Source organism: Bos taurus, chromosome 12, assembly GCF_002263795.3.
Source record: "Bos taurus isolate L1 Dominette 01449 registration number 42190680 breed Hereford chromosome 12, ARS-UCD2.0, whole genome shotgun sequence".
Lineage (NCBI taxonomy): Eukaryota > Metazoa > Chordata > Mammalia > Artiodactyla > Bovidae > Bos > Bos taurus.
This window is the reverse complement of record NC_037339.1, coordinates 52,115,823-52,139,705: the sequence shown is the minus strand read 5'-3', so window position 1 is coordinate 52,139,705 and position 23,883 is coordinate 52,115,823. Positions and strand designations below refer to the sequence as shown.

Genomic DNA, 23,883 nt, shown 5'->3' with positions numbered 1-23,883 from the left:
AGTAGCAGCAAGTGAGGGCCACCCTCTAGCTGTGGTGTGAGGGCCTCTTATTGCAGAGGTTTCTCTTGTTGTGGAGCACAGGCTCTCAGGTGCACCCCTGGTTTCAGAAGTTGGAGACTAGAGCACAGGCTCAATAACTGTGGCACAAGGGCTTAGCTGCTCTGCAGCACGCGGGATCTTCCCAGAACAGGGCTTGTACCTGTGTCTCCCGCAATGGCAGGAAGATTCTTCACCACTGAGGCACCAGGGAAGCCCTCGACTGGTTTTAAAATAAGCACAAGTTGCTTTTTTCAAAAAGGGAAAATAAAATCTTTAAAATAACAGTAACAGGGAAGGAAAGGAAGCATTAGATATTGGTAAAGTGAGCCAAGGTCCCACGCTTGTCTTTAGGGAGAGAAGAGACTGTCATGAGGCTTTAAAAGGGGACTAAAATTGGAGAATGAACGTTTTAATGAGATACAGTGTTTACTAGTTATGTTGACTGACCTGGTTTAATGTGTTTTGCTGATCGTTTATTCTGTTAACATAAGTTTAAATAAATATGCCTGTATTTGACTTGTGTTTCTTCTTGTAATTATTATCATTGCCCTTCTTCCTCTTGTCCTTCATCATCCAGTCAAGGAGGAACCTAAAAAATGTTGCAGCGCAGGTCCAGCTACATTATTTTGTTGCTAGACTTTGTTCCCTTTGACTTTTAATCTGATAGCCAGGCCTTACCAGAAAACAGTGGCATTTTCCCACAGTGACTCTTACTGTACTTTTACCCACGCCTTCCTAGCTCAAGTTTGGGGGAAGTAGAAGGGTGCTGGGATGCCTGGGTTTCACTGTCTTCCAGTCTCTTACACCGGGCAGATCTTTGACAAGACATCTATGATGAAAAATTATTTTTGAGGGGGGTGGGGATGGTGCATGATTCAAGTTAAGATTTTGCACCTAAGGATAGTTTAAGAAAATCCAGTATCCCCAAATCCAAACTTTGAAAACAAGCTAACCAGGTAGCAGTTACACACAAAGATGCCTCTACTTACAAAAGCCTTCACCGGAGTTTTCTTTTATCTGTCATCTACTCCCTTACACTATTCTCATTGTGTTTCAGAAAGCTATTTACAAATTTCACGAGTCTGTCTACTTTATAAAGGCGATTTTTAAAATTATCACCTGTCATCCCAGCGTTAACACTGTCACCATTCTGCTTTAATTCCCCGCCATATAACACCTTACGTATACAGGATGCACATTATTACAGTATACCAATCATGGTCTATTTGGTGTGTATTGTTACAAGCTGTGTTTTACCTCCTCTCTTGACGTGAGCGGGCGTGGCCATCGGAGGCCCCGCCTCCCACGCGGAGGTGTGTCCGCTGCCGCAGCCACTGTTTATCTGTCGGCCCGAACCAGCTGCAACCCGCCCCAGGGACTCTCCTTTCTTGTAGCTGCTCCGCCTCTCTAAACTTTCCACCCCAGAGACTCTTAGGCATCTAGCTGGCTCCAGCCCTCTCAGGTTCGGCTTCAAGACGAAAAAAGAAACAAAACCCTAAAAGCCGCAGTCACGTTTCGGGGAGGAACGCTGCCGACACTTCCCGGGGAACCAGGGGACGAGGCCCCTAGCCGTGCGGGACGGAGCGCGCTCCCGCGTGGGTGCGGCCCCTTCGCGTTCCCTGGCTCATCCTCCTGGAACTCGCCTCGGCGGACACGCGCCCGCCCCTCTAGGCGGGGACGCGCCGCCGGGGGAAGCGCGCGGCCGCGAGCCCGGGCGCCATTTTGGTTTCTGTCTCTGGGCCGCGGCGCCGAGAACCTAAGCGGTGGCTGCAGCTCCCTGCAGCCGTCCCTCTCCCGGCGACAAAGGGACCCAGGAGAAGGACACGGACGGCGCGAGACTGAGGAGGGCGGCTTCTGTCCGGGCAGCCAGAGCCGCAAAGGTGGAGCCGCGTTGGCGTCCCCCAGGCGACCAGCGCTTCGGATGCGGGCGGAGCGCGGGGGGCCGCGGCGGCGAGAGCGCGAGGCGCGGGGCCTCATGTGAGAGCCGCGGGACCAGCCGCCCCCGGAGTCCGGGGTGGAGCGTCGGGGAAGCCGCCCTCGGCAGCAGGTAACGGTGGAGGGCCGGGGCCGGAGCCTCGCGGCGGCGGCAGGAACCGGGTAGGGTCGCGGAGGTGGGCGGGCCGGGGGCGGGGGGGGACACGGGGACCCGAGAGTGCGGGGCGGGACGCGGCGCCTGGAGCCTGTTTGGGGGCGTTGCCCCGCGAACCTGCTTCAAAACATGTCAACAAGGCGTGGTGCGCGCACAGCGCCCGGCGGCTGCCTCCGCGCGACGCCGCCGCCGCCGCGCCCGGGGCTCGCCGCGCCTGGCGCCCGGCTTCGTGACTCTCGACGGGGCCTGGTGACCGACACCCTAGAGCTCGCGCTCGGCCTGGCTTTGAGAAATGAGGGACATTAAGATGTCAAAACAGACCGCCCTGCGTAGGGCGCGGGAGACAAGTCTGGGAAAGCCAATTCGAGGAGGTGGCGCCGGAGGAGGGGAAACCTCGGATGCGCGTAGCCAAGTGGAAAAGTTGGTCAACTTGTGATGAGCAGCTTTTGCCCCTGCTTTGAGCGAGAGTAGCTCTTTTAGGTGGAATTGCAGACAGGGATCAGGAAAAAGCCTATTATGTGATTGGCCTGCATCGCTGTGCTTAGAGATAAGCAGTTATTTCGTTGCTGAACATGTCCAATATCTCTCAGATCTTTCAGAATCTTTTTTTCTTCTCCTGAAATCTTTATAAAAATGCCACCAACTCCCAGTATCTACAAATGATCGGTGAACCAATTTTCACCACCCCACTCTCTAATACCATCTAGTTCTGAGAGTCAGACTGTTTGCACCCTTTCAGTCTTTGTATTCCAGCCGAAGAATGCATGTCATTTTTGGTATTAGTCAAAAGCAGAGCATAAATGGAAAGGAAATGTGATGGCAAAATAGGCTTTTTAGAGCTAAATACAAATGAGCTTTTAAAATTACTATGATCGCAGTGTACTAAAAAAACAATGAAGGGCACATAGCCAAGTGTTCTCTTAGGCTCTTCATCTGATGAGCAAAGTGACTGCTCCTTTCAGAGCGTATGGAAATGTGAAGAGTTAATACCATAATTCTCTGTGCTGCTCAATCAGGATGGGGTCTTTCGTCATTCCTTTGTTTTTTGAAGCTCCACAGGAGTATCAGTCTCACGGAATGCTTTTAGTGGCCCAAGTTGCATTGATTTGGGGGGCCTGAAAAAGTCGCATTTTGAAGTGAACTGCCAGAGTCATGAAGCGGCCTAGTTTGGGTGCTCTCCTAAATCTAGGAGAGGTTGATCATCCATCTTCTCTGCACTCAAGTTCTAGTGTGAGAGGGATTTTCACTTTCACTCAAGTAAGAAGTCGATCAGTGACGTAAATTCTTTGCAGACTGTTAGATGCTTTAAGTTGTTTACCTGTCTTTATAGCACAGCTTCATGTGTAAATAGATTTAATAAAATACTTTTGAAGGCAGTGCAAATTTTTGCATGAATTGTCTTGGAAAAGATTTGATATTAAAATTTTTTCTTAGGTGCCCACTATGATCTGATGTTTTTACTCGTAAATGAGGGTAATACAGAAACATTTGTATTGGCATTTGGCCTTAAATTTTTGGTGTTGCTTTATATACTGTAATTCTGACATACTATGGTAGTCAAATATGACAATTTAAAGACTTTAGTTCAGCTAGAGACTGTTGTTTAATTGCTAAGTCATGTCCTGCTCTTTGCGACCCAGTGAACTGCAGTCTCTGTCCATGGGATTTCCCAGGCAAGAATACTGGAGTGGGTTGCCATCTCCTTTGCCAGGGTATCTTCCTGACCAAGGATTAAACCCACATCTCCTGCAGCGGCAGGTGGGGTTTTTTTTTTTTTTTTTTACCACTGAGCCACTAGGGAAGCCCTCTTTTTAATATGTCAGCTTTTGTTTTGTACTCCATTTGGAAAAACATTGAAATATACTTTTATTTAAAACAAGGATGCAATAGACAAAAGAAAGTATTTGTTGTTAGAATCAGCAGTGTATTAGCAAAGATAATTGTGTAAATAAGGTCGTCGTCTTATTTTTGTTTATGTATCCGTATGAATCATTCCATCTTTAAATTGAATAGTTCTGGTTTTAGAAGACTTTTCTCCAGGAATAGAAGATCAACATTCTGTAGTGAGAGGTAGAAATTATAAAAATAACTTCATTCTTTTTTGAATCTCAGTATCTCAAAATGCTGAGTAGTTTTAGGTAGTCAGAAGAGAAATTATAAACCCTGGGTAGCAAACTCTTTGTTCTTTGACCCAAATTTTGTATGCTAAAATTAAAGTACGCCTTCAGGATAAGTTAAAGCGGAAAAATGGGTCATAATGACAGTGTTATCTCAACCTTTAGTGAGACATTATTCATAGGAGAGTATTTTTTGTTTTAATACTAAAGATGACATTATAGATTATACATCTCTTCTCTAAACATATTGAAAAACGTATTCTTTGTTCCACATGTAAGTTTTAGTCTTCCATAAAACTAGCCTCTTGCTGTCACCTCTCATTTTTTGTTTTCCCTTTCTCTCCCTCTGCACAGGAGAATATACATCATTTATTTCACTTAATGTATAGTTGAAAGTAGGAGTAATGGGAATAGGCAGTTTATTGCACATGTCCTAAGACTTCCTGGACTGGTCTTAATGGCATGAGAGCCAGGGTCGTCTGCGCCCAGTCCTTCAGAGTTTTAGCTGGCTACTGGAAAGAAAGAGTCTGCAGAGATGTATTTGGTTGAGAGCCATGCACGCGTATGTTTGTCCCACACAGGAATCAGAATTCTGACGTGCTGATATGCCAGGAGCAGGGAGTTGGAGCTACAAGCCATCCTGTGTGAAAAAGCTGTGACTCTAAATCCAAACTGTACCTGCCAGAAACTGCTCTCTAGAGACAAAAGAATCGCAGGCTCTGAACTAAATAGAGGTACCAGTGAGTGGACTGCAGTTGCCCTCATTTAGGTAGAACCTTCAGTACTTAAATTTCCAGATAAAACAAGACCTTTTATCTGATTGCAGTGTAATTCATTGACATTAACAGGCATGTGTAAAGTTTAACAAAGCATATTGGCAAAGAAAATTCATTATGTAATCCCACTACAGTTGTTATGCCACAATTATGAATATAACATTATACAGTCCCACTATTACAGTTACTATATTAATGTGGTAATCTATTTCCAATGTGTTTTTCTCATACATGAGCTTGTGTTCTCACACATTCTCATATACACTTCATATTAAAATAAATTTAGGATCACTGTTTGCCTTCTGGCTTGAACCTCTGTTTCTACTTTAATGTTTTTAATACAAGACTACTTTCCTATACCTGAGTTCAGCAGCCATCGATGTCTCCATTCAAAAGCCCTGCTGCTGCTGCTGCTGCTAAGTCGATTCAGTCATGTCCGACTCTGTGGGACCCCATAGACGGCAGCCCACCAGGCTCCCCCGTCCCTGGGATTCTCAAGGCAAGAACACTGGAGTGGGTTGCCATTTCCTTCTCCAATGCATGAGAGTGAAAAGTGAAAGTGAAGTTGCTCAGTCGTGTCCGTCCATGGGATTTTCCAGGCAAGAGTACTGGAGTGGGCTGCCATTGCCTTCTCCGTTCAAAAGCCCTAGTACTGTTTAATTCATCACAAGATGCCAGTGTGTTTCTGTTATCCCCATTTTACAAATTGAAGCCCAGGAAGGTCAAGTAATTTGTTAATAGCCACATAAACAATGAGAGGGAGAGCCAGGGAGCACGATTCCAGAACCCAGTCTCCTTACTCACACTACGATTTTACGCAGTGAAATAGTGGCTCAGATGGTAAAGAATCCGCTCGCAATGCGGGAGACCCCGGTTCAATCCCTGGGTTGGGAAGATCCCCTGGAGAAGGAAATGGCAACCCACTCCAGTATTCTTGCCTGGAAATTCTGTTCCTGTTGTACAGCAACACCAGATCCAAGTGGAATGAGGGCAGTACCAATACATAGAATAAACACTCAGTTGTCATTCAGAAATGCAACTTGGATAAAACATTGCAACAGCTAGTGAGGTGTTGGAAGAAGCAGCCACATTCCAGAGCAAATTTGTACAGTAGAGATGAGTTTGCTCGTTTTAGGCAAAGTCTGGGTCTGGCAGTAACACACATGACGGGTACTCACTGTGGAAAGATCTGTCAATGACTTCGTTCAGATCCTTTCTGAACGTTCCTGTGGCTCTGGCTGCCATGAATTCAAAAACTCAGATACAGTAGGTATCCTTAGATGACTTCTAAGAAATCTTGAGGAAATGTCCCTGTAGGTTCTCTTTTGTATTTCTTAATAGTTGACTACAACTTTGAAAATATAAATGCATGGTTTGGTTTCAAAGCTATGATAAACTTCTTCCCCACATAGTACAGTGCAAATACACATGCTTAAAAGCAACTGCCAAAGATGTAAGGTTGTGAAATAACAGTTCGTCTCTACTGGTGTTTTTTTAATTATATTTTGCTTTGACGTTCTTCTCCTTGAGTGTCTGGTCCAGTTCTCCTGCGTGTTTATGTTTGTATTTGTAGGCACGTGTACACATATCTCAGCGACAGAAGAATGAATTTTGGATTTGTGTCTATTGAAAAGTTAAGTATAAAAAAAGAATGATGAATTTTTTTCTGAATAGGATGAAACGAGGAGGAGGAAGAGATAGTGGCCATGATTCATCAGAAGAAGGTATTGCCGAGAAATCCAAGAGACTGCGGGCTGCAAGTGAGCATTCTCAGACTTGTGATTGGGGTAATCTCCTTCAGGACATTGTTCTTCAAGTATTTAAGTATTTGCCTCTTCTTGACCGGGCTCATGCTTCACAAGTTTGCCGCAACTGGAACCAGGTATTTCACATGCCTGACTTGTGGAGATGTTTTGAATTTGAACTGAATCAGCCAGCTACATCTTATTTGAAAGCTACACATCCAGAGCTGATCAAACAGATTATTAAAAGACATTCAAATCATCTACAATACGTCAGCTTCAAGGTAATACTTTAAATCCTTCTTTTTAAAAATAAAGTGTATTTAGTGGCTTTTGTGGGGGCTTCCCAGTTGGTGCTAGTGGTAAAGAATCCACCTGCCAATGCAGGAGACAGACACAGGTTCGATCCCTGGGTTGGGAAGATCCCCTGGAGGAGGGCATGGCAACACACTCCAGTATTCTTGCCTGGAGAATCCCATGGACAGAGGAGCCTGGAGGGCTCTGGTCCATGGTTTATCAGAGTCGGGCATGACTGAAGCGACTTAGTATGTACGCATGCAGTGGCTTTTGTGTCCTAAACTGATACATTTTCCCTTGTTTTTAAACTATTGCCTTTCTAGGCAACGTGCTTAAAGATTTAGAGTAACTGTGTACTTTAGAGGCTGTCACAAATAACTATCGAGCTAAATTATTCCATTTTATTGTAAATCTTAATAATTTAAATTATTTTCATAATTTCTTGAAAACAGAAGCAACCATTAAATAAAGATAAATCATATACTTAAACTGTCACATTGAATTATTATGAACAAATTTGAGCCAAAAAAAATATATATTAGATGTAGAGATTTTTATTAAAGCTTTAATTTAAGAAAATAAAGTGAGTTTTGTTTATTAATGGCTTTGTGATTGGAGTTCCTTAAAGAGAAAGGAGATATAGAAACTCTATATAAAAAGTTTAGATGAATATATTTTAGAGAGAAATAGAACAAGGTACATGAAAGATGACAAAGAGAACTATTTCTTTTCTTTGCCAGCAGGGACATACTGGAAGTTAGGCAGTAATGAGATAAATGAAGTGAGGCTGCTTTTTGAGAGGTTCAGAGTGGTTTAAAGAATCACAGGGGTGTGTGTGAGCAGGCTTGTCATGTTTTGTTCTGGGGATGAATAATGAAATATGGATATGTTCACTAAATCCTTAACACATCCTGTAATTACTGTTGAGTAACACATGAATACCTGATTTGCCGTACGCAGCTGATGTTAAAACAGGTCAAGTTAAACCCAGATATTGCAGTGATTCTTAAGCCAGAGATCCTTGCCAAAACTAAAGTCTTGTCTGCTCCCAAGACTGCCGTTCTGTTTCAGCTGGAGATTGTGTGTGTGTTCCCTCATGTGTGTCACAGGAGGAGAGGCCTGATGTTGGGAATCGGTGGGTGTCTTATGGCTGTCTTTCCAGAAAACTGCACAAAGACACTTAGGCCACAGAGTGAAGGATTGCTAGGTTTAGCGAGTAAAAATAAGGGATGCCTAGTGGATGTCAGGTAATCTGTGGCTAACTGTCAGTGCAAATATCCCTTGCATTATTTAAGTAAGTAAGTAAAGTCGCTCAGTCGGGTCTGACTGTGACACCACGGATGGTAGCCTACCAGGCTCCTCTGTCCATGGGATTTTCCAGGCAAGGATACTGGAGTGGGTTGCCATTTCCTCCTTCTTGCATTATTTGGGATATCTAATGCTTAACTGGATGACTTGGATGTTGTGTCTCAACCCTAGCTGAGGGCAAGGCTGGGGGAACGGTGGGAGGATAGAACAGACAAAAATCCAGGAACTCCTCATGTGTTGTCCCTTTCTTGCCTGCCCATGAGGAAACTTGAAGAGCCTTCTCCTTGGTTTCAGTCATCTTTGAATTGTCTAAAAGTGTTCTTACGGTAAATCCTATAACAAGATGAGTATAACATTAATCTCCTAGGTCTAAAGACCAATTCCATCCAGTGGATTGGCTGTTTCAGTGTTACCCTGTGGCACAGCTCAACTGTATCCAACTTGTATAACCATCACAAAATCATTTCTCCTATAAGTTTAAGCATTTTGGCGGGGGGGGGATTGTTTATTTTTCTGAGGAAATTTCTGATTTCCAAAAACACACCCCAAGATCCTTCTGAGCTCTCCTGATAATATTTGTGTTTAATTCATCACTGACTGTAGGCCAAAGAATCTTGTAGTCAGAGTTATTAAGGTAAAATCATGGTTCTCAAACTTTATGTGCATCAGAAATGCCTGGAGTACTTCTTAAGACAAGGATTGCTGGGTTCCTCCCCACCCCCATCCCTGTTTCTGATTCGTGTAGTCTGGATTGGGCATGAGAGTGTGCATTTCTAACAGGTTCCCTGATGATGTTGTTGCTATTGGTTCAGGACCACAGCAGTTCTCAAAAGAACCACTGATATAAAGAAACTTAGCCAAAGAATAAAAATAGCTCTGAAACTGTAATGTAAATCGGTGCATCAGTTTTACAGCAGGATCTTCAGAATATTTTTGGGTTAAGGTAAGGTACATCAATCTGGAAATTAAATGATGTTACTTTTAACTACACTGTTTAAGGTGCTTTATAGCCTGGGGGACAACTCCTTTTTTGAAAGAAGAGCTCCTTCTGTCCTTAAGGAGCTTTTTGGTCATGTTTCCCTTCCCCTCCAGGAAAGGTCTGTGCAGAAGAGTATATGGTCGCAGTGTATGGGCACTTCTCATTTGGTTCAGGTTTTCATGTTTGACTAATTGGAGACTCTTATTTTACTTCACATTCATGTTTCAATTAATAACATTAATGATGAATCCCAGGTTGTGATTTACCTGAGTCTCTTGAGTAAATACTCATTCAGTTTGGTTTAAAGCATTTGTACCGTTGGCACTGTATTTACATGTATGATATGATCCACTACCAAATATATAATTATTTTTCAAAGATTATAAATTTATGTTTACACTAGGTTTTACAGTCCATTTGGAATAAATCAACTTAATGGCTAAGTGCTTTTAATATTAAGTATCTTATCACGGTCAAAGTTAAGTCTTGACAGTTGCCCTTATAATTTTTCAGGGGGATTCAGAAAAGGCTGACATTGTATGTGAGGGTAGATGATTGAAAGGATAAATATTAATTCTTTAAATTATAATGCAGTAAACTAATAACTGTATTTCTTGCTTTTGTAAAGTTAAAATGTACACAGAGAAGTGTGACCATATTCATGTGTAAAGAATGGTTCTTTTCTCAGGTGGACAGCAGCAAAGAGTCAGCTGAAGCAGCTTGTGATATATTATCACAGCTTGTGAACTGCTCTTTAAAAACGCTCGGACTTATTTCAACTGCTCGGCCAAGCTTTATGGATTTACCAAAGGTATCTGCTGTTTTGTTCTTTGTTTTTTTGTTTTAATTTTTACTGAGAAATCCAGGGAAACTCTACCCATTTCTTGCATTTATAGTGGGAATATAAGAAAAGTGGTGTGTGTATATTGAAAAACCAGTTACTATTTAGAATATTAAGTCTTAAATGATTTTTTTTTTCCTGTTTTTGAATCACTTTGTGCTACTTTTTGGGTAATGTTAAAAAGTGATTGAATTTGCAGAGGATTCTGTATGAAATACTGAAATAGACTAAGTAAAACTGAGATATAAGCATGTTAGAAGAAAAGAGACATATATCAATAGATGCTCTTTTTTGGACTTCCAGAGCAGATTGGTGAGATTATAATGAAAGAAAAGTAGTGCCAGTATTAAGAGCAGATGGAGCTCTCTTAGAAAATCTTTTGTTGATTGTGTAAAGATTGCTTCTTGAGCACAGTTAATATTAGTACAGTTAGGATTAATTTTGGAGAAGGTGATGGCACCCCACTCCAGTACTCTTGGCCTGGAAAATCCCGTGGACGGAGGAACCTGGTAGGCTGCAGTCCATGGGGTCGAGAAGAGTCAGACACGACTGAGCAACTTCACTTTCACTTTTCACTTCATGCATTAGAGAAGGAAATGGCAACCCACTCCAGTGTTCTTGCCTGGAGAATCCCAGGGATGGAGGAGCCTGGTGGGCTGCCGTCTCGGGGGTCGCACAGAGTTGGTCACAACTGAAGTGACTTAGCAGTAGCAGCAGGATTAATTTACAGATTTTATTTAAAACTTTTTTTGGTGAAATTTATATTCATAATAAATGTATATTCACATATATGTTCTAACTTGCTCCTGCATGTAATTAGAAAAAGTCTCTTTCTCTAATAATTATTGTCTTAAAATAGAAAAATAAGTGTGCATTTTCAGAAGGGCAACTAATGAAGTCCCTGTGTATGTCAGCTCATATTCTGTAGGTTAGTATCCAGCAGTAAATCATAAGGTTTTATCAGAGTACACCACAAGCTAAAATATAGACACCTCTTTAAACACCTAATCGTTGAATTTACTAGGATGATTCAGGAAGATATACACCTCTTTTTATTGCAGCACTACACAGATAATGTGTTTTTTACAAATTGAAGATTTGTGGCAACCCTGTGTCAAACAAGTCTATTGATGTCATTTTTCCAACAGCATTTTCTCACTTCATGTCTCTGTGTCACATTTGGGTAATTCTTGAAGTATTTCAGACTTTTTCATTATTATCTGTTATGGTAATCTATGATCAGTGATCTTTGACATTACTATTGCAAAAAGATTACAACTTGATGAAGACTTAGGTGATAGCATATTGTAGCAATAAAGTATTTTTTAATTAAAGAATATACATTGTTTTTAAAATGTAATCCTATTTACATTAATAGACTATAGCATAGTGTAAACATTACTTTTATATGAAGTGGGAAACAAAACTTGTGTGACTTGCTTTATTGTAATAGTAGCTTTGTTGTGGTGATCCAGAACTGACTCCCACATTATCTGAGTTATGTTTGTGTTACTAGCTTGAATGTATATTATAACCCAGGTTGTTCAATAGAATGTCAGTAACAGATGTATCACAGGTTGATTTCAAAGTCTCAATAAGGTACATTTGAGATAAATTATTTCCTCATGTAAAATAAGGGAAGTGGGCGAGAGTCAGCTTGTATCAACATTTTCAGATTCTGAGGACATGAGTTCAGTCATGTGGTTTTCAAATTGAATATGCATACCAATCATCTTTGAAACTTCTAAACTTTGGATATTCCTAGTCCCAAATTTCTTTTTCTTAAGAGCAGTCCAGGTGGTTCTGATTACAGTGATGCAAGGCCCTCACTCTTAAGAGGTACCGAGTTACATGGTATAGTAGTGCCTTGTTTAAGCTTCATATGGGAAGTGAAATCATCTGAATTGGTTTTTCTATTACATACTGTAGTTAGAAAGCTATAAACATACGGTATATATAGGCTATACCATGCTATAAGGTATGTTGGATATAATTTCCTTTTTTCTCATTACTCAGGATGGTCACTATGCATATCTAGTACTAATATTGTACTTTCCTGTCATTTTGGTTTGGGGAACTGGGGGTGCGTCTGGACTGCTTGCTTCCTCATTCAGTAAGCATAGGGTGCTTATGCTCTTTTCTTTCTTTTCCTGTTAATGGCTTTTGTAGAAGATTGAAATAGGCTGTTGATACATCTTGGAAATCCTGAGAGAACCGAAGAGATCATGAAAGAAGCGTATTTGACCAGAGCTAACTCTGACGGAAGTGGGAAAAAGGAAGGCAGAGATGGAGTCATGCATATACTAATGTCATGCGATCGTAGAAGATACAGTTGAATTTGATAGGGAAATCCAGTTAGGAGAAAGACGTTAACATTTAAGTTGTTGAACAGCTACTTAATCAAAATTTAAATTGTTATTTAACCACAATAGGAAAAAGTAATTTAGGAAATGTGACCAAGAAGATAATGTTTCTTGTACTTTCTTGGCTACTAGCCTGCCCTTATCTCTTTCTCTGATGTAGTGAGTCCATTGGATATGGCTTATTAGCTCTGATTCAGAGTCCCATACTTTGTGCTTTAATTCTGGTTTCCCTACAGTGGTTCCTTTAGGTCAGATTCTGTGTCCAACAGGATATTATAATTATTATATAGAATATTACATAATAAAGTATAGATTATTAATTGGTACATATGTGTTTAAAATACCTTAAAATAGCTTTGACAGTAGTATAATTTAACATATTTAAAGGAATTTTAAATTTGGAATTTTTACTTAGTTATGATTTTTATTATTTTAGAATCAAGTTTTATGTGAGCTTCCATATTCTAAATAAGTCTTATATAGCTTCTAAGTTCATTGACTTTAATTTTTGATGATTATGCTAATAGCTGTTACTATTTTAATGGTCATTACTGTCACCAAAGAAGAATGCCATTTGGTGTTAAATACACTGGAGCAGGGTTTCCAGAGAAGGTGATGTGAAGTGTCTGAGAGGCTTTCTCATTCAGGGTTCCACAGTTCCTCTGTTTACTGACCAGTGACTTGTGATTCAGAGACACCTGTCCTGAGGCTTGAAATCTTTTTTTCCCTAAATAAAAAGGCCCTTTACAAAGATGGCAGGAGATCACCCCTCTCTACCATATTGCTACCATATTCCCTCAACAGAGGGAGGGGCTGCTGCTACCCCAAAACAGTTACAAACGCATCATCAGGGTTCAGATGAACTATATATGTATTATATGAAGACCCTTCAAGTCTCTGTTTGTAAAAACTGAAGCAGTGTTTTCATTGTTTTTGTTTTTCAGTCTCACTTTATCTCTGCACTGACGGTTGTGTTTGTAAACTCCAAATCCTTGTCCTCGCTGAAGATAGACGACACGCCAGTAGATGACCCCTCGCTCAAAGTCCTCGTGGCCAACAACAGCGATACGCTCAAGCTGCTGAAAATGAGCAGCTGCCCTCATGTCTCTCCAGCAGGTGCGGTGGTGTTTTGCCAGATACTTTAGTAAAATGTATTGTGTTTATCAAATTAAGGAGCATTCATAATTACTGACCTTGAAGGTGGGTTCATAGGATTTATTTCCTCTGTATTGCATAATATTTTTGATGTAAAGAGTAGTGTAAATTCTGTAGCATTCCTAACCTAGACACTTACTTTCACCTTTTCTAATCTCCTTTGGCAGTTCGTGTCCAACCTGTGCCAGAAAATGTATAAATTAAAAAAATAAAAGGAAGGGACGGTATGAGGTCGGCTTGAGATGGCCATTTTGGTGAAGTAGACTTTTCTCAAATCGTGGTTGAGCTAACAGGGTAGTTTTGAGTCATAGCAGTCTCACAAATGCTTTTCATTTCATGACATAGAAAAGAGTTGTGCTGAAGTCATCACCTCACATTTTGCAAGATAACCTTTTCCAAAGTTGAGTTTTGGAGCTGAAAGCCCATCAAATGGAGGAGTAGCGTTATTAAAGCTCTTTCCAGCTTTTCTAGCATAACTTAAGCATTATTACATTATTCAGTTTGAGAGCATTTAAATTCCATATGGTTTGTATTGTAAAATGATTATAAACCTACAGTTTGTGTTAGTCTCACGCTTCACTCCTGACTTGCCCTCCTACTGCTGACATCTCTCCCAACCCTTCAGCTGTGTTATTTGGGAAATCTGTTTTGATCTCTTAACAGAATACTTCCCCCTCTTCTTGCTGTTACTGAAGCCTGGCCTTCCCCTAAGAAAATGATTCCTTGTCGGATGGGCATTATTTCCTGTCCTTCCTTGTCTCCCACATGGAGAGTCTGGTTGATGGGAATGGTGACGTCTATGTATTGTGGTGTTTTCCTAGCTTTTTTTTGCCGCTTCTAGATTATCACTGATGGTGATAACCTAAGTATAATTAGAAGTTAGGAAGATTGGGCTTTGGCAGTTCCTTCTTATTGTGATCTTAGTCACATTTTACTGTCCACTGTACAGAGAGTATGGTCCATGCTCCATAGCTTCATAGTGTACCAAGTTCTTTGTATCCTGACCTTCACCTCTCTCTGCTTTTTACTCAGATGCAGCTTTTATTTGAGTCCTAGATAATGACAGTTCTTTGTACATGTGTTTGGTCAGTATACTGTACCCTGAGGAATACCTTTAACAAATTTCTTTTTTTCATTTCTTCATCTGGCTAACTCCAGTCCAGCCTTCAAAATTTAGTTCACGTGTTCCACTTTTTTCTTAATCCTGTCTGGTTTAGAACCCCCACCTACTGTTTCCAGAGCACTCTGAATGTAACCTGTAGTACTTACACACTGTATGAGAGCCTTTGGGTCTCTGGTTTCTCCATGAAACTGAGTTCATTATTCTCTTTATCCTGGTACATCCCATGTTCGTTTATTTTTATTAAATATATATGTCAATTCTCATAGTATAAGCTTGCTTGATCTTACCAAGCTTGAATGGCATTTGGATTAGTTGTTTGGTAAAGAGAGAGCTTTCCTGTAGTATTCTTTAAGAATATAAGCATAGAGAGTTTTAAATTTAATACTTGTGTGTATTCTTTCTGTTCATATTTTGCATGTTTAGATGGTTTCTTTCTCTAAATTGAAATTAAAGAACTGTTTTCTATGCTTTCTTCACCGAACAGTTTTTCAGTTCAGTTTTTATCAAACAATTGTTCCCATTTCATATAGTCCTTACAGTTGTCTGTTGCCGGACCTCTAAGTACCATTTGACACCAGTGACTGTTCTTTTTGTTTATTTAAAAATTTTAATTGGAGGATAATTGCTTTATGGTGCTGTGTTACTTTCTGCTGTGTAACAGCATGAATCAGCCATAAGTATACATTTATCTACCCCCGTCTGAGCCTCCCCCACCCCTTGCATCATCCTTCTGTATGACAGTTCGTGATTTTCCTCCTTCCTCTGATTGTTCCCACTCTGTTTCCTTTGCTAGTTTCTCTTTTCCTTCCTTAAATTTTGGTGTCTCCCTGTGTTTTGTACTGGGCCCTTTGTTATTTTACTCTGTAAACCCCGGGCTGTATCATCTTCATCAGCGGCTTCAGTTATGTTCTGTATGTATGTTAACGCCTCCTCCTTTAGTGTTTCTGGAACTCCAAAGCTATGTGTTGAACTGCCAATGACTCAGTGCCTCTAGACTGTCTCTGTGGTATGTCAGACTAATGATCGTCCTTTCCCCTTTTTGAAGTCTCTTACATCTCCCTTTTTACCATCTCAGTGAATGGCACTGCTTGTTTCGTTATCAGGGACCTAATAGACATCCTTGAATTCTTGTACCCTTACTTTTACATCCCTGTAGTCACTGAGGTCTGGCAACTCCATCACTGATAATAGGCTTTAAATCTCTGTGCTGGGGACTGAATTTGTGTTGTTCTCCTCACCTCCTGCCCCAGTTCACATGTTGATGCCCTACTCCCCAGTGTGATAGTGTCTGAAAGTGGGTTGGGAGTTATTTGGAGACTCTTTGGGATTAGTGCTTTTCTAAGAAAGAATAGGAAAGATATCTGGTCTCTCTTTCTGCCATGTGAAGACACAGCAAGAACATGGCCATCTATTAGCCAGAAAGAGTTCTGGCCCTTGCAGAACCCAGCCTTTCTGGCTCCTTGATCTTGGACTTCCAGCTTCCAGAAATGGGAGAAATAAATGTTTATTGTTAAGCCACTCAGTCTGTGGTATTCTGTTAAGCAGCTGAAATTAACACTGCCTTCCTTCATCTCTAATCTAGCTCAGTGAGTGCCCTTGTGAGTACCCTCTTAACTGATTTCCTAACTTGCAGCCTTGCTCTTTTCTAATTTGATTTCCACGGTAGCGCCAGAGTAATCTTTCTAAAATAGAAATTTGATTTTTTTTTTTTTAACCTCCAGTTTCCTTCAAAACTTCTCACTATGCTTTACATAAGATCCAAACTCCTTACTGAGGCTGACAGGGTGTCCCATATGATCTGGTCCTTGTCTATTGGGTTTCAGTCTTTGACATACTCTCTTATTTACATATTACGTGTTGTATTCCCTTCATTTCTTAGAATGTTTGTGTTTTTGTCCATGTCTGAGTGTTTGCACAGGAAATAACCATTAATTTCTCTTGTCTACTTGCCTTTTGCCTTTGCTTGATTCTTCTAATTCTGTAGGTCTGTGATAGTTTTGGAAATTCTTCCCTAATTTCCTTGTTAACACTTGCAGAGTGTTCTTGTTTAATTATCTGCTGGCTTTCTGTTAGGATAAGGATGTTTTGTTCCTGTTGACTCTCTATCATCCTAAAACCAGTTCTTAACATTTAAGACACTCAGTAATTACCAGCTGAACTAATGAACTTTTAGCTACTTAGTTTTCTTTCTTGTTGATAGGCCAACATTTGCCTCATAGTTCTTTTATGGTTGAATATTTAACTTGTTTCCACTATTTCCTTTGATTTAAAAAAAATGAACTATTTTGCACATAGTTTTACTTCTGTTAATTCCTTCCTTTGGTCAAATTAAATAAAGAAGTGGAAGAGCTAGGTCAAAGAGTTCAGATTTTTTTTTTTTTTAATGTTTCTTGCTGTGTTTTTTTCCAAAATGAGTTGGATGAATTTATACCCCACGACCAGTGTAATAGTTTATTGAAATATAATTCATGTATGATACAGTTCACAGTGCGTTCATCACTTCAGTCAGTTTTAGAACACTTTCACTACCGTCCCATGTCCCACTTAGCTGTCACCCTCCAAAACGTTAGCCCAGCCAGTCCTAGGCAGTCTCTGATCTACTTCTGTCTCTGTAGATGTGCCTCTTCTGGACATTTCATGTAAATGGAATCATATGCGGTCCTTTATGACTGGCTTTCTTTCACTTAGCCTTACGTTTTCAAGGTTCATCCGTATTGTAGCATGTATAATATTTCATTTCTTTTTCTTGCCAAATGATATTCCACTATATGAATAATAACCATATTTTTCTGTTGATCAGTTGATGGATATTTGGGTTTACACCTTTTGATTATTATGAATAATGCTGCTCTGCAAATTTATATATAGGTTTTTGTATGGACATATCATTTAATTTTTCTTGGGTGTATAACGATTGGAACTGCTGAATCATATCGTAACTCTGTGTAGGCATTTGAGAAACTGCTGGACCATTTTCCAAAGCAGCTGCGTCCTTTTACATTTCTACTAGCAGTGTTTAAGGGCTCCAACTTTTTGACCCCTCTTCAACATGTATTGTCTGTCTTTGATGATGGCTGTCCTAGTGAATGTAAACTGGTATCTTGCTGTGGTTTGATATGTATTTTCTTGAATTCTCAGATGTCTTTTCCTGTGCTTATCGACTATTTGTACATCTTCGTTGGAGAGAGGTCTACCTGGATGCTTTGCTTACGTTGTAATTAGGTTATTTGTATTATTGAATTGTAATAATGTACCAGTTTTATCTTTGTCATTGTTTTCTGTTAAAGATTTAAACACTTGTAACTGTGTGTTAGTTTTCTCTTGCTGCATATTTAACAAATGCAAATTTAGCAGTTCTTTGTTAGCACCTCAGTTCTTTAGGTGAGAGCTGGAGGCATGGCTTGGGTTTCTCTGTTCAGTCACAGAGGCTCTGAATCTGACTTCCTCTTTGCAGCCATCTAGAGGAAACTTTTTATAGGGTTCATGTGATAAGATTAGGATCGCCTGGCTAATCTTATTTTACAGCTAACTGTGCTATTTATAGCACTACATACTCATGGGAGTGCTCACCGTTATCACATGAACAGTTTTCAGAGGTTACAGCGTGACATCTTGAGGACAACTTTTAGAATCATGCCTGTCACAGCTGTTTTAGTAGTTATTAAGGGATACCTCAAAGTTTCTTTCATTTGCATTTTGCTTACCATTACCTGTGTGTTTCTTTTTAGATGAAGCTTTATGTGATTGCAAAGAAGAGAGAGGTGTTCACGTTAACTTGGGTGATCAGGGTTTATTTCAGAGTATATATACACACCTTGTGGAGAATAGAAGCTTGGCAGCTGAGTAGTGAAGCACAGATGGCTTTTACTCCCTCTCTGGTGACTCTCTTGTACTGGTGATTCACTTTATCACTGCACTGATTCCACTGCCTACATTCTCCTCCCACTGCTTTGTAAAAGCTTTGGCTTACTGGTGACCTCTGTCTTGTCAACTTTCTGGGCAGTAGGTGAGCACATGCACTTAGGAGTCACCCAGTCTGTTTGAATTCCAGCTTTGCTATCTTTAGCTAGCTGACTCGACTTTAAAATAGAAAAAATACTTATTTTTCTAGATTTTTGGGGGGGTACTTGTAGGATAACATATCTAGCCTGACATGTCATACTTGTACAATAAATAGTAGATCATACGTTGTGTGTTTTGTTTCCTATCCTTGTTTCTAAACACAGGAACGAAAGGGCTTGAGTTTGTCATTTATCAAGTAGTATAAGGGTGTCTCTTTGGGGCAGAGTTATTACAGTAGGCCACTTCAGAGATGTGAAGCCAACCTTTGGTAAAACCTGCTCCTGCTCAGGGTTTTGAGTAGTTTTGAAGCATAGCACCTGAAGTATAAGGAACCAGTTAAAGAATGGTTAAGAGCTTTCTGAGAATGTTAGAGCTTTAAAAATTATAATGTATATTTCCATTAATGTTAACTGAGCAATTTTCTTTTCATTGATCTAGTGATATCTCAGTATTTTTTTTTCTTAGAAATTTGACAAGCCTGTATTAGTAGTTAAACTGTTTGCTCATTTGATGGAAATCTTTTTAAAAAATTTTCTCAGATATTTCATATTGTTAATGTGAGTCATTATATCTGATTTTATCTTATTTTTTTCGTTATTAGATTTTTGAATGTCAGAAAATGTTTTAGCCTCTTCAGTGATCAAATAAATTTGTGTGTATGACTTTCTGCGGGTTCAATCGGTGCACCTAAACTTTTATAAGTTGTATAGCAAATGTGGTGAAATCTTACTGTAGGACATGTACTTATATTTTCGAACAGATGATGAACAAAAAATAATTGGGTCTTTTTTCTTTCAAGGTATCCTGTGTGTGGCTGATCAGTGTCATGGCTTACGTGAACTGGCCCTGAATTACCACTTGTTAAGTGATGAATTACTGCTTGCTTTATCTTCTGAAAAACATGTTCGATTAGAACATTTGCGCATTGATGTAGTCAGTGAGAATCCGGGACAGACTCACTTCCATACCATTCAGAAGAGCAGCTGGGATGCTTTCATCAGACATTCACCCAAAGTGAACTTGGTGATGTATTTTTTTTTATATGAAGAGGAATTTGATCCATTCTTTCGATATGAAATACCTGCCACCCATCTTTACTTTGGGAGATCAGTAAGCAAAGATGTGCTTGGCCGTGTGGGAATGACATGCCCTAGACTAGTTGAACTGGTAGTGTGTGCTAATGGATTACGGCCGCTTGATGAAGAGTTAATTCGCATTGCAGAACGCTGTAAAAATTTGTCAGCTATTGGACTAGGGGAATGTGAAGTCTCATGTAGTGCCTTTGTTGAGTTTGTGAAGATGTGTGGTGGCCGCCTGTCACAATTATCCATTATGGAAGAAGTATTAATTCCTGACCAAAAGTATAGTTTGGAGCAGATTCACTGGGAAGTGTCTAAGCATCTTGGCAGAGTGTGGTTTCCAGACATGATGCCCACTTGGTAAAGGCCAGATGACCTAGGGCATGATGAATAGCACCTTAATTTTAACATACTGTATTATAATAAAAGTTTATTTCTGGTAGGTCTGATACAGTTCTTCTATTTTGTGGCACAGAAATTTGATACCTTCGTTGAGTATATAAGGGTTGTATTTTGGAAGACTCATGGCCCAGTTTTGGTCAGAAAACTTAATCTATTTCTCTAATATCAATCAGATCTCAGATAATTAAAAAGTGATTCAGATCTGAAATAACCAGTAATAAAGATTAAATATTTTATAGTCTGAAGGAAACAAATCCTATACATTGTAATATCTAATAAGGAAGTACTAATAAGTTTTCCAAAATATTCTCTATGCATTTTTTTAAAAATGTAAACTTGACATTTTAGGGTCTTCAGTTGTACATACACCTGTTATAAGGTGTTTAATATAGCTCAGGAAAGAGCATTTTGTGAGAAAAATGTAGGATATATTGAATCTCATGAAAAAGATTGGTTGAATGTTCTAAAATGTTGCAGAGCTATTTAAAGAGGTATATATAGTTAATTGGAACACTTAAACTGATGTCACACAGGGATTATTACAGAAAGATAATAAATAGAGCCAAGATCAAATTAAAGGAAAATAAGTGGACTAGAAGGGAGGCAATGTTTAGCTTTGTGTAAATTTTTAGGATTGCTCTATAATCTGCTAAACTATTATCAGTTCTTTTCTGTGATACATTACCACGTATGTGGCACTTGGGGCATCATATGTAAAGTAAGGAATGCTTTACCGGTTCTTCTTGGGTTTATCTTTGTTTAAACTAGTTTTGAAGCATTATATAATAATTGAAATGAGAAGCTTATGTAGTTCAAAAAACCAAATTGAAATAAAGGTAGAACTTACAAATGTTTATAAATTGTTTCCATGAAAGAATATTAGTCTCCAGTGAATTTTAGTGATGGCTCATTTTTACATTTTCAAATTACATAGTTATGTAAGTAGAATTTTCAAAAATTACAAAAGGATCACCAATGTACAGTTCAGCATAAACTACAGTAAACTTAAAAGAGCATATATTTAAGTTCATAATCACATTTTTGAGTAAATATTGCTCAGTGGACTGGAAAATTTTAATAGAAAAATGTGTTTTGTGATTATTAATTTGGTTACACTGGTATTTTACATTATTTAAGTTAGGTAGCATTTTTACTACTTTCATATGAATAAGGTAATCCATACATTGTAGAAACTGTAAAAATACTAAGTTTGGGGCTGTATTTAGTCTTTAGGTATTATATCAACTTTGATTCTGAGCACTAGTGCTGGTAGCCATTTCCCTCCTGGGGAAATTAGACGTGATTTACCCCCAATGCAATCTATCAGTGCTTGAAAGTTAGAAAGCACCTTGGTAGATATGGAAGCCAAGTCTTATGAATCTATTTTTCAAATAGATTACCTTCCTAAGAATAAAGTGATTTTCTACATAATTTGTGCTTTCAAAAGTGATGGTATTCTGACCACATATAAATGGAAGAATAAAGGCTGATCTAGATATGGAAATTAAAAGCAATTATTATATATTCCTCCCTTAACAGTAAAAAAGCTTGGATTGTACAAGAAATACCTGTTAGTGGATAAGGCTTTTTTCTTTGAAAAACTTTGGGAAATGGATTTGACAGTATGTAATCAGTTCTACTAACCAAAGCTTTCTTTGGAAATGTACTTTTTGTACAAATTGAATTACGTAATGCTTGAAATACTTTTGTCACTTTATAAGCAAAATGCATAGCACTTAATTTGTTTATACGGTAAAGTATATGTTAAATGCTTTTATCAATTTGAGAATAAAGATAGTTACTAATGCTGTTGTATTATTAGTTTTTTAAAACTGATTTTAAAACAAGTTAGATTCATGGTTTTAGTTTCAAATCCATATTTGATGGATATAATGTTAAATAATGTATATGACAGGATGGTTTGTTTTTAAATTGAAGATACAGGATTAGGCACTGAGAATAAGCATTTATAAAACAGACTGTTCAGAAATAGAATTCTTAGGATCCTTGAAACCAGCTAGCACTTTTAGAAACGTCTTTACATAAATCTGTACAATCAGAATATTTTCTAAACAATGTTATTTTCAATCCTGTCTTAATGACTTTCATAAAGTAACTTCAGTTTACCTTGGTAATCTTTAATCTGGGCCACTAACAATATTATCAGGAAAAAACAGGCATGACTGAAGATTAAATCAATTTACTGCTTTCAAAGAATTTTTTATATTTATGGAAAATCTTAGGATAGAAGGGAAGGGTTGGTATGAAGAAGGCTCAGGCCTGAACTAGGTCCTTTAATAAGCTATAAATAAGCTCTGGGCTTCCCAGGTGGCTTAGACAGTAAGGAATCTGCCTGCAATGCTGGAGACCCTGGTTTGATCTGTGGGTCAGGAAGATCCCCTGCAGAAGGAAATGGCTACCTGCTGCAGTATTCTTGCTTGGAGAATTCCATGGACAGAGGAGCCTGATGGGCTCCAGTCCTTGGTGTCGGAAAGAATCAGACATGACTGCAACTAACACTTTTTTCACAACCTCTACCCTATCTTTTCATAGATTCCAGCCCAGTTTATCTGTGAAGCCAATTAAATGTTACCAAGCAGCCAGAAAAAATTTACCCACTTTCTGATACCCAACTTTCCTTAAAAACAAACAAACAAAAAGGACATATCATATGATACATGAAAAAAGAACACAAAACCTGTTACTCTAAAGTGACTTAAGAGCTTATCCTTAGAATAATCAGTCCAGTAAAAGAATATATGATTAAGTGTCTTGTTTTAAATAGAAAATATAGAAGGTTTGAGGAGCACGGTGCTATTTGGACAATAAAGGGTAAATACGAGGAAGATGCTGGAACCAAACTTTGGCCAACTCATTTGCTGTGACTAGGGAAAAGTACGTGTGAGGTTTGAGAACGCTACTCTTCTGTAAGTCTCAAATATTTATTTTCACCTTCTGACTATTCTCCTGCAGATATAAATGATGACACTTTGTGGGTATACTTACCTAACATGGAGCCAGAATTAACGAGTGAGGATATACTTATTCTAAAGCTGTAACATAACTCAAACTGCAACTAAATGGTTTTTCATAGACAAAATTTTATACGTTTACAACAGAAAAACAGAAATCACATGTAAGTTACATAGTAGTTCAGATGACAGCAAAATTTAATTGGGAAATTCCTGCCTGGCTTGTGTTTTGGTTTCCCGATAATCATTTTTAAAGCTTGTTCCTGAATCATCTCTACTTCAAAGCCTTCATCTTCTAAGCATAGTTGGCAGGTTTGATAAATTCTTCAGCAGTACTTAACATGAATGCTGTACACTGTTACAGTCACCTGAGTCCATATGTCACTTTCATAGAATTTCTTCACTTTGTATTTTTTTTTTAACTTATAAACTTTTAATTAGACCATAAAGAGCAGTAAAAACTTAAAACTACAACTTATTTTAAAACCTCATTACACAGATAAAAAGGTGTAGGAGAGCAGAAATACAGCCTTTTTTAT

The 23,883-nt window shown here is 39.1% G+C and overlaps 1 protein-coding gene across 3 annotated transcripts; it reads left to right on the top strand.

The window, feature by feature from the left end:
- The first annotated feature begins 1,758 nt into the window (after positions 1 to 1,758).
- On the top strand, positions 1,759 to 22,178 carry FBXL3 (F-box and leucine rich repeat protein 3). 3 transcript variants are annotated; one of them, XM_005213875.5, is made up of 5 exons: positions 1,759 to 2,086; positions 6,696 to 7,047; positions 10,036 to 10,158; positions 13,496 to 13,667; positions 19,691 to 22,178. In XM_005213875.5, the coding sequence occupies exons 2-5, from the start codon at positions 6,697 to 6,699 to the stop codon at positions 20,332 to 20,334; spliced, it is 1,290 nt and encodes a 429-aa protein (XP_005213932.1). In that variant the 5' UTR covers positions 1,759 to 2,086; position 6,696; the 3' UTR covers positions 20,335 to 22,178.
- Positions 22,179 to 23,883: the final 1,705 nt, after the last annotated feature.

Excerpts from the sequence above, each read along its gene's own strand:
- FBXL3 (XM_005213875.5), top strand. The coding sequence starts at position 6,697 with ATGAAACGAGGAGGAGGAAGAGATAGTGGCCATGATTCATCAGAAGAA. Across the intron at positions 10,159-13,495 it reads GCTTTATGGATTTACCAAAG|TCTCACTTTATCTCTGCACT; the intron begins GTATCTGCTGTT and ends TTTGTTTTTCAG. Across the intron at positions 13,668-19,690 it reads CCCTCATGTCTCTCCAGCAG|GTATCCTGTGTGTGGCTGAT; the intron begins GTGCGGTGGTGT and ends TTTTCTTTCAAG.